The sequence below is a fragment of the Toxoplasma gondii genome, chromosome Ib, assembly GCF_000006565.2.
Source record: "Toxoplasma gondii ME49 chromosome Ib, whole genome shotgun sequence".
NCBI classification, from domain to species: domain Eukaryota; phylum Apicomplexa; class Conoidasida; order Eucoccidiorida; family Sarcocystidae; genus Toxoplasma; species Toxoplasma gondii.
In genome coordinates, this window is record NC_031468.1 from 813,216 (window position 1) to 827,907 (window position 14,692).

General features: G+C 53.9%; 3 protein-coding genes across 3 annotated transcripts; all 3 read right to left on the minus strand.

Annotated features, from left to right (window-relative positions):
* Window positions 1-284: 284 nt before the first annotated feature.
* On the minus strand, window positions 285-7,675 carry TGME49_208710 (DNA/RNA non-specific endonuclease). The gene is made up of 5 exons (XM_018779427.1): window positions 6,284-7,675; window positions 5,192-5,315; window positions 3,665-4,252; window positions 2,316-2,952; window positions 285-1,531 (listed from the first exon to the last, which is right to left on the minus strand). The coding sequence occupies exons 1-5, from the start codon at window positions 7,254-7,256 to the stop codon at window positions 878-880; spliced, it is 2,976 nt and encodes a 991-aa protein (XP_018638478.1). The 5' UTR covers window positions 7,257-7,675; the 3' UTR covers window positions 285-877.
* Window positions 7,676-10,444: 2,769 nt separating this feature from the next.
* On the minus strand, window positions 10,445-12,722 carry TGME49_208718 (protein tyrosine phosphatase type IVA A, putative; the record flags this gene model as incomplete). The annotated part of the gene is made up of 2 exons (XM_002369601.2): window positions 10,445-11,079; window positions 11,603-12,722. The coding sequence occupies 2 exons, from the start codon at window positions 12,720-12,722 to the stop codon at window positions 10,985-10,987; spliced, it is 1,215 nt and encodes a 404-aa protein (XP_002369642.2). The 3' UTR covers window positions 10,445-10,984.
* Window positions 12,723-12,962: 240 nt separating this feature from the next.
* TGME49_208722 (hypothetical protein) lies at window positions 12,963-13,947 on the minus strand. The gene is made up of 2 exons (XM_018779428.1): window positions 13,537-13,947; window positions 12,963-13,217 (listed from the first exon to the last, which is right to left on the minus strand). Exons 1-2 carry the CDS (start codon window positions 13,738-13,740, stop codon window positions 13,146-13,148), a joined length of 276 nt encoding a protein of 91 aa, XP_018638477.1. The 5' UTR covers window positions 13,741-13,947; the 3' UTR covers window positions 12,963-13,145.
* Between the last annotated feature and the right edge of the window lie 745 nt (window positions 13,948-14,692).

Sequence of the window (14,692 nt, forward strand, 5' to 3'; positions counted from 1 at the left end):
TCCAATCCTCGACCCTCTGGCTTTTTTCAGTGTGCTCTACTTCTGCAATAATTAATTCAGCTGTGCTGCGTCAGTCGAGCACGATTCCCTCGAACGCAGACCCCCCCAAGATGTCAACCGGGCGTCCAACTGGGACGTCTCGAAAGACAGATAGGTCCCCACCTACCACTCAGAACTGGAAAGAAAAATTCATCAGAACACCAGCGGTGCGAGACCGCGAAACGTAAGGCAGCCTTACGTGTATCACCTTTCGGTGGTGCGCGACTTCACGGAAAACCGTTTTTCGCAGTGCATTTTGATAGCCAGTGTGGAACAGCTTTCTCATTTCCATGTTGAAAAACAACAGAACAGCGGAGACGCCGACCCGTTGCACGAAAGAAGTCCGCATCACGGACATTCGAAGGAGACTTTAGAAAACATTGACAGGGCGTGTGTGCCTTCCGCTCCACAGTCGGTAGTTTCACAGATTCGCTTCGACCTATACAACGTGACACGGACAACCTTTCTCTGTCCTCGTTCTTACACCTGACGGTTTCTCTGCGAGCTGCAAAAGTTTGAAAATTGACTCATCTTCTGCCTGTCGCACTCTTCACTCCACCGTTGCTTGCTGCTCTCGTCCCCTGTGTTCGTCTTGTTTCCTCCTGCGCGGCGTCGTCTCTCACTTGCACGCATTCTCTTGAGATGGCACAAATTCTTCTCTTCACATCCATATGGAGACTCCAGTTTGTTCGGTTGACTCCTTGTTTCCATCTCTCTTTCCTTCCGGTCATTCTCTGTTCCCTCTACCTTTTTGTGTATTCTCTCTTTTTTCTTCTTCGTTGTCCCTCTCTCACTGTTCCGGCCTTCCCACTTATTCTCGCTTTCCCCCTTCCCGCCTTCACTCTTTTGATTCTTCTCTCTTTCCGTGTTCGCCATCTTCCGCGGCTCCACTGCGCGTTCGCTGGGCACTGGCCGAACGGCGACGCGAAGACAACCCCGAAGCTGCGCGAAGAAGCTTTAATCCCTGTGGTTCGCAGAGGCTGACGCCCGTCGGCAGACTTTGCCTTCTTTGCACGGAAGCTTGTCCTTGTTGCTTCTTGTATGCCTTTCTGTTGTCCCCCAACGCCCTCGCAGAGTGCTCGTCTTCTTCCTGATGCAGAGGGGACTGAACAGCATTTGCAGAAACCGTTTGTGTCCTTTCTTCGTCACTGTCTCGTGACCTCTGCGTCGACGCAAATTCCATGGTTCTACAGAGATCAATCGAGCGCAGAAAGCGCGAAGTTTCTTTTTTCTCGCGTCGTCGCCGACGCCCCTCGGTCGCCGGAAAAGCGGACGCACTGTTTGTCTCCCCGAAACTCTCACCCGACTCTCCGGGCTCAGGCACCTTGTCCGGCATGCTGGGATCCCCGCTTTCTCTGCCGGCTCGCACGCTGGCAGCGCCATGCTCGTTCGAGCTGAGTGGAGACGCCGGCCGGCGCGCCTGCCCAAAGGAGGCGCCTTCTTTGGGCAGGCGCGCCGCCCGAGTCCTTTCGCGAGCGAAGTCCACGAGGCCCTGCAGACAGGAGCAAAAAAGAGGACCACACTGAAGTGACGCAGACCGATGGGGTCGAGCCGCAACTGTCAGTCGCCCAGAACAGAAGCGATGTGGAAGAACCTGACAGTCATCGGATACCACGACCCAAGAAAACTGTAATTGTCTTGAGCACTCCAGCGCGGGGGGGGGGGGGGCGAACTCGCGGTGTACGGCAAGGAAAAGCACAACCGCGCATGGATCCAGGAAACAAAGATCTCCATCAGAGTCGAACTCCTCGTGTAGACTCCCAGGAAAACCGTAATGCGAAAACGGAGAGGTGCAATCAACGACGCAGCGGTCTCGTCAACAAAGAGGGGCAACCTTGCATACTCGACAATGGCCTCCACCTGACACACAAGGAATTCCATCCTCGTTTTGTGACATTCCGTTTGCCACTGTTTATTCTGCGTCCTCGCTTATTCACGTAGTGCAAACCCCCATGGGGTCTGCCTCCATAATTACGTATGCATATACATATGTATATATATATATATATATGTGGAGAGAGAGACAGAGAGTCTCTCTTGTTGTATGTTTCTCCTGCTTTTGACCGCGACGGGCAATTGGCTGGTTCTCGGCAGCCGAACCCATTTCTGTGATGTTTGTGGGGTACGCTATTTCTCTCGTCGACGTCTGTTTCCTTTCCCTCCCCCCCCCTCCCCCCGTCTTCCCTTCGTTCTCCGCTGTTCGGCGCCCTCACTACGACGACGCGAGCTGCAGCTGCGGTTCGTCCTGGCGTCTGTCCTTTTTGTTCACGGTCTACCTTGAACTCGAGGCCGCTGATCCACTCGACGAACTCGAGCGGCACACGGAACGCACGCAAGTCGAGCGCTGTGTCGACTTTCTCGTTTGGCATGACGAAGGCGCCCATGGCGACTGCGGGAAGGTCGAGCCTGACTCTCTCCTCCTCAGCCGAAGCCGGCGCAGGGACGCCGACCGCGTCTCCAGATCCCTGCCGCATTCCGTGCTTCGTCCTCCGCGGTCCTACAGCCAAAACGACTTTGAAGAGGTGTGTGGGGACCGGAACCAAGCGTGGACCGATCACTTCGTAGCTCATGTGCAGCGGAGTCGCCTTTTCTCCACGGCGGGCAGCAGCAGACGAAGAAGAAGATGAAGACGAAGAAGACGAAGAAGAAGATGAAGAAGAAGACGACGAAGAAGGCGTCTGAGGGTTTGGGGGGTCGCGGTGGTGCTCCGCAAGAGCCTGGCGACATGCAGGGAAGCTCCAGGCAAACGTATCGACGCCGTCGGGGGACGGCAAAGAAGCCGGGAGGGAGGGAAACGCAGGTGAAGGAGAAGAAAAGGAGAACTCGGAATGCGAAGGAGAAGAAGAAGGGAAAGCAGATCCTGTGAGAGCCTCAATCGGGACGGGGAAGAACTCTGGAGCGCCGTCGTAGGGTCTAACCGAAGACAAACCACACGAGCCCACAGATCAGGCATGGGTCGCACTTGTCATCAGACCTCACTTCTCAAGACCAGCAACTCACTGGGATGAGGCTGTACAGAAGCCGCAAAGAAAGGGGATGTCTGGCTTTCCCAGCTGGGGTTCTCTAAGGTCAGAAATCATGACGAGACGTCTTGTCTTTTTCGCACAATTGGCATTGTATCCACGAGAATCGACGCCCCTCTTCGAACTTGTAGGAGTTCGCCGTTAGCCACTCGGATCCACACATCAGCAAGACAGCAAGACAGGAAGTGAAACGGTTTGCAGTCTGTTGAGACATATACAGATGCACAATGACGTTGCAGTGCTTCACGCGATCAAAGACAGTGGATGCGTGTGCGTCACCCTGGACGCGTTTGACCCACAAACAAATGCATACATATCTAAAACCAAATCCTCGAGAGACGAGGGGGCACACACAAACGTAAATACGTAGACGTGTACTTTTCAGCAGCCGTCGCGCAACAACCTTCTCCCTGGTTGTCTCCGTCTCAGCATAAAAGACCCTCACCGTGGATCTGCGTTTCTTTCCTTTCCCCTTTCATGATATGTTAGCATCCAGTTGCTGCTTGCCTTGTAGGTCACGTACCACCTTCGTCGGTCGGACCTGCTGCGGAGACTTCCTTGTATCATGCATGCTTGCCAAAAGAGTCTGGTCGCAGTCTCACCTCATGCACGCAAACGTCCTCGACGCATGAGTCCTCCTGGAGACTTCTCCCGGCCTTTCTGTGTTTCGCTGCCTCGTCGACAGACCCAAAAACGCCGTCGATCGCCACTTCAAGTCTTCCCTCGGTTTCCTGCTGTCCGTACTCGAGTGCGCATCGCTCTCCGCGTGCCGAAGTCTGCCTTTTTCGCCTCTTTCGTCTCCTCCCTCCCCGATGTCCCCCGACGTCCAGCCGCTTTCTGTGCGCGGATCTCCGTCTCGCGCTGCGGCCGGGGCACTGCCCTGGGCCTTCCGCTCAAACGCCGGAGAATCCCTTGCCTGAAAGTCGCGAAAAAAGACTCTTCTCGGCCAGAGATCTCGCCCAGTCTGGACCGCTGCGGCATTTGACTCCCCGCCCTCTCCACTCTTAGTGGACGCCGGCGCAGAGGCCGAGCGACTTGGTCCAGAGGCAGACGCAGAAGTTGGACTGCGAACGAGTGTGACGAGGGGTGTGCGAGTCGAGAGGTCGTGGGGGATCCAGAGAGGACCCGAGACGATGTAGACATCTTCGTAGACCTGTGCCAGGAATCTTGTGAGCTGCTCCAGCTTGAACCTGTGCATGCAAGGGCGAACAAGGGAAAGCAAGCACACAACGCCAAGACAAAGAATTCTGCACAATAAGGCGACAGGAAAGGTATGTACAGGAAATGAAGAAAGACATGCGTCCACCTTCCTCGGTGCAACCAGAACAGGGAAATCGCGGCCTCTTCCATGATTCAGATATACGTGTCTCATTGTCGCTGCACATACGCATGTCAAACTACAAGTAAGCAAGCGGGTAGGAATGTTATGTAACAGAATCTCTATGCATATATGCGTATACATGTACATACATATATATATATATATATGTATATACAATTTCACGTACTGGGTATATCAGTATACTCCAATGCACATCACTGCATACACACATGCACGTGTAGATATACTTGAGTGTACGTATGGGTATCAGTAGACCCCCATGCATATGTCGAACTAGAAAACGAGCAACACCCTTGCATGTGGAGTCCCTGTCGCCTTCTCTTTTACCGCAACATCTCCTGTCCACCCCAAGGCTGTCGACAGGTAGCAACGAGTCTCTAAGGACTACAGAACAGTTTCTCCCACTTGTACCCCTCCCGCCGATGTACAAACAGCATTTTATACAAGTAGCCGTAGAAAGAGACAGACAGATATATAGATACAAATAGGTAGATATAGACACATAGATACAAACAGATGCACAGATATAGACAGATATATAGATATAGATAAATAGTTATACACAGAGAGATAGGTATAGACAGATACAGACAGATAGATACAGACAGATAGATAGATATAGACAGAGAGATAGATATAGACAGATGGATAGATATAGACAGATGGATAGGTGAAAGTGTACGTAGACTGGCAGAGAGTACATGATGAGTCCGTAGATTTGCATGCAAGCACGACAATATGTATCACGAATCTACAGAGTTGAGGTTTCATGGTAATTCTTTCCTACCATTGTCCAGCATTGACAGACTGTTCTTGAGGAATGATGTTTGCACCGATAGAAAAGGTGCTTTCAAGCTCCTCGAGGCTGTCCTTGTGTAGAGCGACAGCCGCCAGATGCCCCTTGCTGTATCCTGATAGCAAATACATCTCGCATTTCACAGATGAAATCCTACCTCCCGTTCCAGTTCGGGCATGAACCACGAGGCAAACCACCTGAAATTCTGCCTAGTTGCCCGTGATAGAAGCACAGTCAACGAACGGCAGAAGGAGCATTTGCATGCGATTCAATGTAAAATAGGGGACCCACTCGAGACGTAGCTTGCATCCACCTCTCCGGGAACTGCGGTGTTCAAATACATGTTAAATTTTCCTCTGCATGCCGTTGCAAGTAGCGGTTTGGGATGGCCAGTCCTTCGCCCCGCCCCCCGTCCACACACACACACCAAACAGAACGAGACGGCGAACGGCGAGTTGTCACTCCAGGAGTCAGCTAAAGTTTACGCAACAAGAGGAGCGAGCCTGTGAGAGGCGCATGCACTGACAAAAGGCGTTGCATCGTCATCTCTGTGACACTCAGAAAAGCCGCACACAACGAAGAGACTTTGACATCGTCTAACCGCCTCGTTGGCATCAGCGTGTACGTACAGATAGATCAGATATATCAGTATGCAGGAGTTCCCGGCAACTCCCTGCCTATGTGTAGGCAGGTGTCTGTGTGTTTGTATTTGAGAAACTGTGGACGGAGACCAGCACAGAAAAACGGACAGACGCGCGTTCTTGAGCATGAGGACGTCGGCAGAAAAGCGCATCCGAGTTGAGAGCCGAAACAGGCCAAGTTGTTTCGCGAGAGGATTCGCGGCTTTTGCAGACGCGAGTCGACGGAGAGACTGCGACACACATGTCTATGGGAAACAACTGAGAAGCACGAAGCGGCAAAAGAGGAAGAAGCAAAGAGAGCTGCACATGCATCGGTTGAGGTGGAGAGGTTCCCGGGTTAGGATGCCGCAAGCAGTCGTTGGTGGCGAAGTCGCCACAACGTCATGAACTCGACTCTTTGTTGTTTGTCTTCAGCGCCCGACTTCCTGCGTTGACTTCGTACCCGAATGGATATAGTCGGTCCTGTCGGGGCTCCACAGTTTGTCGACTCGGGGGTCTTGTCGAAACAACAGAGCCTTTCGGTCGACTCCGCCTGTCGCTCTCTCTCCCTTTCGCCGCAGGATCGCTTTCGAGCGTCGGCGACCTAGCGAGCTGCATTCGTGGCTTCCTGAGTCGTCACTGGAGCAGCCCCGTCGTCCGGTGCCGTACGGAGCCTCCTCAGTTCGCGTCTCTGGCTCTCCATCTGCGTCCGCGTCTGTCTCTCCATCTGCCTCTGAGTGTCTCTCTTCCTCGCCGGTCTCGTCTCCCGCGTCTGTCGCCGGCCCTCTGTCTCCTTTCTGAAGCGCCTGTCCGTCGTCGGAGGCGAGCGCGGCGCCGAGACGCTCCGCAACGTAGAGCGGCTGTCTGTGAGCGGTGGAGACCAGAGACGCGAAGCCTGTGGACAAGAGGAGGCGCTCCGCTGAGGGCAACAGGGCGGACGGATAGTGAACGACTGCATCTCCAGCCGTCGCCTTCTCTTCTCTGTTCGGCGCAGCTGCATGTGCCAACTGAGCAGCAGACAAAGGCCTTTCGGACGTCACGCCTTCTTCGTCGCCTCCCTCCTGGTCGCCAGGAAGCGTCTTGGCGTGCGAGCCCAAAAGAAAGCTCTGTGTCGGCGCCCAGCCATCTGGGAGCTGTCTTGTGGCCAACCAAGACACCGCAGCTCCGCAGAGCACCCCGAGGGAGAATATCGCCAGCGACCTTCGCCCCGGCGACGTCTTGGCAGGCGAAGGGTGCGCAGCGGGAGGAAACGCTTTGAAAACGGGAGAACGAAACGCGAGCGAGGACGACGAAGAGAGCTTCCGCGAAGGCTGGACAGTGGCGTACAGGGGCGAGGAGACGACGAACGCACACACAGGTCTGAAGCGCAAAACTGGAACATGTCTCGCGGTCCAGGACTGCGAAGCAGAAGGAGGAGAAACGAAAGGAGTAGTCATTTTTCTCTTTTTTTCGCTGTTGCATGGGGGGTCTGCATCGAGTGCCTCGCGCTGCCTTCGTCTTTTGTCAATTCGTGGAGGCTCTCGTCTTTTTGTGTTGCGCTAGACACACCGTCGCTGGACGGAGCAGCGCAGACCTTCGACAGGGCGAAACGCTCCTGGCTGAGAAGTGGAACGCACACACCTGATGCAGTTCAGAGCTCAAGTCCAACGGCAGACGACAGACGGCTGAAGGAAGGGAAGCCGGAAACGAAGAGCGAATCCTGCTTCACCCGTCTGCCTGCGTCGTGGAGTCGCACGGTCGCTCTGCGCACATATCCCACACAAAGTCGGACGAGAGAGAGAACAGGGTAGACGCAGAGAAAAAACAGCGACAGAGCCGGGGAACAGAGCGGTCTAGAAAGCAAGTGGAAAACGACAGAAGAAGAGGAAGAGATGGAGACAAACGCGAGCGCAAAAGAGGAGCAGACACCAGAGAAGAGAGAACAAGACAAAGAGGAGAGAGAAGCTGCAACGGAAGAGCGGCGGCAGTCTCGTCGCTGTCTGCCGACATCCCGAGCTGGCTTGGACAATCGACGCGCGCGCGAAAAGTCGAGTCCAGGAAATTGTTTCACTTCGATTCGACCACGGTATATGGAGACACATTTAGAAGAGGACAAGCCATGAAGAATGAAGGAAATCTCTTTTAGTTCGTGCAGGTTTTCTGTCAAAGCAAAAAGAACAGGGGCGAATCAAGGTCCTTCCTCTCAACCGAGCACGGAGCAAAACTAGCCGAGTTCTCGTCGCCCGCACACGCACTGTTAGAAAAGCCAAGAGCGAGTTTTTTCCAATCCTCGACCCTCTGGCTTTTTTCAGTGTGCTCTACTTCTGCAATAATTAATTCAGCTGTGCTGCGTCAGTCGAGCACGATTCCCTCGAACGCAGACCCCCCCAAGATGTCAACCGGGCGTCCAACTGGGACGTCTCGAAAGACAGATAGGTCCCCACCTACCACTCAGAACTGGAAAGAAAAATTCATCAGAACACCAGCGGTGCGAGACCGCGAAACGTAAGGCAGCCTTACGTGTATCACCTTTCGGTGGTGCGCGACTTCACGGAAAACCGTTTTTCGCAGTGCATTTTGATAGCCAGTGTGGAACAGCTTTCTCATTTCCATGTTGAAAAACAACAGAACAGCGGAGACGCCGACCCGTTGCACGAAAGAAGTCCGCATCACGGACATTCGAAGGAGACTTTAGAAAACATTGACAGGGCGTGTGTGCCTTCCGCTCCACAGTCGGTAGTTTCACGGATTCTCTGAAGGTGGAGAACAGCGAAAAGTGGCTTGTCTACTGCCTCTCGATTTCTCTCTCTAGCCTGTCTTGTCGTTGTTCTGCCTCTCTGCTTTCTTCTAGCCTTCTTCCGTCTTCCCTTTTCCGCCTCCTCGCTAGTTGGAACTCACAATTGGCCCATAGTCGTCTGTTTTCGTTCACGCGAAGATTCGGGAGTTGTTGCGTCTTCCTATCCTTTTCGAGGTCCTGGCTACATCTCTCTTCCCTTTCTTCCTAAATATCTTCCCATTTCTCTTTCCTTCCTGCCAGTTTCTTATTCTCTTCTTCCCTTCGCTGGTTGCTTCTTCCTTTCCTTCCGTGAATTCTGTCTCTCCTTCCTTCTAGGCTTCCGTCCTTCGTGTGTATTCTGCCGCTACTTGCCTGGATTCGTCTTTTCCATCCTGCCCTTCCTCCTTTTCTTCGCCTCTTTCATCCTTTCCCTTTACTTGGCTCTGTTCGACACCCTTATAGGCTCTGCCTCCAGTCCAATGGTCGTTTCTATGGTTTCATACAGCAGGCGAAAAAGACTGACAACAAAGGTGGAAGTTAGAATCCACTTGGCCCGCAGAGGCTGCCGGTTGGGGGAAGTGATTTGTCTTCTTTTGCGTTGTTTCGCTCTCTGCCCCCACCACAAGCGTCGCGGGGAACGCCCAGTGCGCTTTTTCCTTCGATGGCACTTGAATTATGCGTCTGAACGGATTCCAGAGATTTGCATTGAGGCACGAAACTCAGCGTGACACACATAAGTGGGTGCCCGAGGCGACAGGTATCTCAAATCCTGTGTGCGTCGCGTCTCTCGATCTCTCAACGGGCCATTCTTCGTTCTCCAGATTTGACGTGGGAAGAGTCTAAGTCCACTAGAGCGCAAGTGCAGTTGCCTACATAGCGCATGTGCAGCTGTCTGCTTGGTGCATCTACTGTCTACAACTGTGGCTGCACGAAGTTCACGAGTCTGTTTCGTTTTTATCAAGGACGTTTTCAAGGAGTACGCTTTATCGTAGCCAAGAAAATGAGTCAAAGTTATTTTTCAACGTCAACGTCTCCCCTGACTTGCGGGGTTGTGTCTTTCGGCACATGTGCGCATCCCGGTGCTCACCCGCCTACCCGTAGTCAAGTTCTCTCCAGTGAACGGTGTCTACCTTTCTTGCTGCTCGCTTCTGGATGTTTTTCCTCGCAGGAAAACGAAATCGCTGAAGATCTAAACCAATAGCGCTGGGTAGTAACTTCCCTTCATTTGTCTGTACGCTTTTTCTTCTTTCTTCAACAGGCACCTCTGTCTTTTCTTTGCGATTTACCGTGATACAGAGCTGTCCACGCAATCCAGTTCGGTACGTTTCGTCGTGGGGTCCTCCTATGACGCATGCGATGAGTGGAAATCGTGTCCTGCAACGAACTGTGAACTCTACGTGGAACCCCAAGTTTGCACGTTCCCGAGCAGAGTAGTTTCCAAAGTGGCTCCTTGAACCTTTTCCGCAGACAGAACTGGGAAGGTCGGCAGAGACCGAGAGAAAATCCAGCGGACACACATACAGTGCCAGTTGCAGTTCGTGCAGTTATAACTGTCTACGGATCGCATGTGTAAGAGGCGAGACGACAGCGACGTAAGAGGACGGCTGACGAAGTCAGAACTCGCGCTGTGGGAGAGTGAAGAAAAGCAAAAACAAAAAAGCTCCGCGGTTGCCTGTTTCGGACGCATCCCTTGGGAACCATTCGCCCTCGGGAAAAAACTGCGATCATACCAGTTTCCTTTAATCTCCTAGTTCCTCTCAGAGAACGAGCCAACACGCACGCGTCAGTTTCGCGTCCGTCCCGCGAAGGCCCGGAAAGTCGAAGCGTGCGAAAACGCCGAGTTCCCCCGAAACAGAAAGCGTGAACGTCGTCGCATACAAGTTGCCGCCAGAGGGTCTCTGCACTTTTGCACCCACACGGTTCGTTTTCTGTGCCTACTGATTCGCTTCGGGGAAAGCACGAAGCCGCACTCCACCTCCCCCTCTCTTTACCTAGCACAGTATAAGACACCCGCAAACCGAAGACGCAAATCAACGATTTAGGTGTATATACACAGCTCGATGACACACACAAACACGCACGTCAATATGATCTTCTGACGTCTGCCTATCGATTAGGCACCCACGGCCCAGCTAGTGCCACAGATCTGTGGAATCACAAGCCTCGTCTACGCACCACACACGTACAGTCACATCCACAGAGAGGTGGCGTGTATGTACACCGCGCTTGGCGAGTGGCTAGTCGCCTCAACAGAAAGTGCTTTCCCGTGCGCCCACGCGGGACTCAAACTCCCTTTCGCATCCCGCCAGCAGCAGCTCCACGCTTCAAGCATTTCCCAGATTTGCCCACCCCGCGCCTGCTTCCAAGTTGCTTTCGCTGTCTGTCGCAGAGTCACCGCCTCATCGTACTTCACATGATTGCGCATCTACCTCCGCAACATTTCTTGTAGTTGCTGCGACGTTTGTAGCCCTTGAGGAACTGCAGCTGGCGTCGGTTGATGGCGCCTGCGAATACAAAGACAACGCCACAAGCAGCGCTTTACCGAATGTACTGCCTCTGTTTTGGGATGAAAGGCACCCCCCACGACGCAGTATTTTCTCGAAGTTCGTCAGCTCGTTGACTGTTTCACGCATTTGTGTCGACTGCAGAAACACTTCGTCCTTACGCCCCGATCAGAAAGTACAGCCGCGCCAGCGGTCTCTCACTTTTCTATGTGTATACTGGTTCGCATCTGCTAAGCTGGCAATTCTGCCCAACATCGTCCCGTGCCAAAAAAGCCGAGTTCACTGTACTCCCTAGCCAGTGTCGTGAAACTTCAAGTCCGTCGCAAGTTGTTCGTAATATTCGTCGTACAGTTCACAAGTCCACTTCGTTGGCGATTCACTCAGTCACTAACGCATGCATCCACACAAACGTAGCAAACAGGCAAATATGCATGCATATATATATATATATATAGGTAGATATACATACATACAGCGCATGTCTCTATGCCTGTCTAGACGGCCCTGTTGTGTGGGTGCTTACCCTTTCTTCTTTCTCGAATGAACATGATGGCATCCATGGGGTCCATGCCCTTTTCGATGAGGGCGATGGCGACGAGGACCGGGGCGCGACCTAAACCAGCGACGCAGTGAATCGCGATTGCGCCCCTCTGCTGCGAGACGGCGTTGCAGAGCGTGAGCCACTCGTCGATGACATCGTCTGGAGGCGCCTCTCCATCGGGGAAGATCAGTTCGTGGGGGCGGATGCCGGAAGCCAGCACGGTCTTGTCGTCGTAGGTCCGCTCGCAGGTTCGCACCAAGTCTGTGACCTCGTAGGCGCGCATTTCCTCGATGTACGCGGGAAGATTCTCCTGGCTAGGCGCGTCGAAAATCAGAAACTTCTGACGCCCCGCCTCGATGCGGGTCGGCGTGTTCATCACAGTCGGCACCATCGTTGTCTTGTTGTGGCTGGAGGACGACGAACTGAGCTTCGTCAGAGGCTTCGCGCTCTGGCGCCTTTCACTCGGTTGGCGCCCGGAAGGAACGTGACGCGCAGTCCCGAGAGGCGACACTGACACCGCGCATGCACTCCCCGCCCCGCGACCCAGTCGGGTCACCTCGCTCTTGCCCCTGTTCTTCGTCCGCACAAGTTCAATCTGGCTGTCTAAAGCCTTGCCGTCGACCTTCACCTCGCGTCCCACTTCCTCAGCGGCGCTTTTTCTCCTGAGAGAAGGCTGGCGAGCAGAAGAGACAGAACAGACGCCGTCTCTGCCCGTCGAGTCTCCACTCAACGTGCGGCCAACCTTCTCGTGGCTTTCGCAGCTCCGTGTGCTGCACGCGCTGCCGCGGGACGCGTTGCTTCGCGGGCTGAGAGAAGAACCGTCGCCGTCAAATCGAGGTCGCTGCGTCTTCCTCTCGCACTCGCGCTCGGCCCCAGCCTTCTCGCTCCTCTTCTCCTCTGTCTTCTCTTCGTTTCCTCCGCGGCGGCCGCAGTCTACACTGCTCCCTTCTCTGGTCAGTTCCGAGTGGCTGGTCGTCGGGCTGTGGCCCAACTTCCCTTTCCCCATATGCGAACCGGAACGAAGCTCGCGAGTCGTTCCTTCTTCTCGGTTATCGCAGCTACGAGGTTCCTCGGGAGACAGGCAGGACGACGCTTCGTTCATCTTTCTAGCGAAAAAGTGAGAACCGGATCCCTCCTGAACGCCCAGCCCCGAGACGCCGCAGATCTTATCTCAGCTGCTGACTCAAACTGCGCCCTCGCGTCCACCGAAAACTCCGACCGAGTGCACTTGCATGCGCAGACACACACGCTGGCGGCGACGACAGGACGCTGGAGTGGTGGAGAGAAAAACGCGGTGCCGCGCCAAGGAAACACGCAAAAATCCCTCGAACGCGTGTGTCTTTTAACTCGGAAGAACCTCGCGTCCTCGCAATCCTGACCATCTCCCTCCTTTCCTTGACGTTATGTGCGACCCAAGACGCACGCGCATGCATATATGTCGACGCGTAATTTCTTATGTACCTACAGAGACGCGTCAAAAAACGCGTGGCAACCTCTTCGTCCCGTCTTCACGAACAGCTCTCAGCTAACGCGGAGAGAGAAGGCAGAGACACTCCCACAAGCTCCAGGTGAGAGAGCGAGAGATCCTGATGGCGACCTAAAGTACACGAAGTGACATCGACAGCACGCAAAGCATGACCTGACAAAAGACGGCAGAAACGCTACAACCAACGAAAGAGGCCCAGTCATTCACAGCGAACTGCCTACAGATATATATATATATATATACATGCATATATTGAAAAATATATACAAAAGTATACGCATATACATATGTATATATATCGCAAATACACATACGCATGCACATATTTATCGGGGTATGTATATACAGGAATACATGATAGGCGTTGTCTCCACAATGCGTGTTTTGATCGTGCGTCTGTCTCCTTGCATGCGGTCGTGTTGCGACTTACGTTTCTGGCGTCACTAAAAATCGGTGAAGCAGCAGCAGGGAGCAAAGATCGCGCGTTGCGTCTGTCCGGCCATTCAAGGTCAACGTTTCTGTCCTTTCCACATGCATCCGTGTCTGCACCCAACTCTGCGAGCTCTAGAACGCAACGGCACCGATTTCTCGGGTCACCCGACGCGACAGACTTGCTCACACGGCGCAACTGCATAGAGAGGTCCCGCCACACGTGCGTCTGGGAGCCGGACACAAGGCGAGTTCACTCGTTCAAATCACCAATCTTGTTTCGTGCTTTCGGGAGGCCCTCCCCGTTCGCCGAACCCAGGATGCACCGACCCGACTCGTCACCGCCGCCTGTCGGCCAGCAAAAAGTCCCACTGCATGCATGAGTCTCGTAGAGTCTGTCTACACAAGAAAAGCGGAATCCAGCTCTTCTGCACTCGGTCTACGCGAATGATTTGCGAGCCTCGCAGCGCGACAAACTCGAAAAAAAATGTGCTTGATTCGTTCGTGGAACGGCGTCTGCGAACAGCCAGGACGTCAACCTGGCCCCCTAGGGAGACTGAGGCGCCGGCGATCCAGTTGCACAGATGCGGTTCTTCTGTCCGGACGACGAACGTCTGGAAAGGCAATTGTCTGCAGCCGCGACAGGGAGAAGGAAGCCGGTCAAGGGTGCGCGCGCGTCCGCGTTCTTTGTCTCCAAAAGGGAGAAACGCGGATCTGACAAGAGTCACTGAACACTTAAGTCTGCCACGCCAGAGAGACGACTCCGTCTCGGTAAGCCAGCGTGTCAGGGCTGCATTCCAAGGCAAGCACCGGATGCATGCACCGGGAAGAGAGCTGAGCCACCCACACAGCAGACAGCGTTTCTCATGCTGGGAAGGACCTCAATATCGGGTGTCCCCTGCTGATATTTGACGCTTATACAAACACAGCCGCTCCGCTGGGGTGTTGGCACGTTTCTGTTTGGCCCGCCACAGTGAACCTGCAAGTCTCGTTTCTTTGCACCCCAGCTGCTGGAAGTTCTAGAAATTTGGGCGAAACGCGGCCGCCCTCTTTTCTTCGCTGTGTTCGAGCGTGGCAAACGAGACGAAACCTGTGTTTCTGAGAAACCGGAAGTGGAGGGACTGCATGCACCCCGAGGCCAAGCGTGAAAGAGACGG

Bases quoted from the DNA above. Each gene is read 5' to 3' on its own strand.
- TGME49_208722 (XM_018779428.1), bottom strand. From the start codon at position 13,740: ATGCAGTTGCGCCGTGTGAGCAAGTCTGTCGCGTCGGGTGACCCGAGA. The intron at 13,218-13,536 runs GTAAGTCGCAAC...CGTGTACTTTAG, and splicing joins TTTTTAGTGACGCCAGAAAC to GTCGCCATCAGGATCTCTCG.
- TGME49_208710 (XM_018779427.1), bottom strand. From the start codon at position 7,256: ATGACTACTCCTTTCGTTTCTCCTCCTTCTGCTTCGCAGTCCTGGACC. The intron at 5,316-6,283 runs GTACGAAGTCAA...ATTTGCTATCAG, and splicing joins GACCGACTATATCCATTCGG to GATACAGCAAGGGGCATCTG. The intron at 4,253-5,191 runs GTAGGAAAGAAT...TTGCATGCACAG, and splicing joins TCTGTCAATGCTGGACAATG to GTTCAAGCTGGAGCAGCTCA.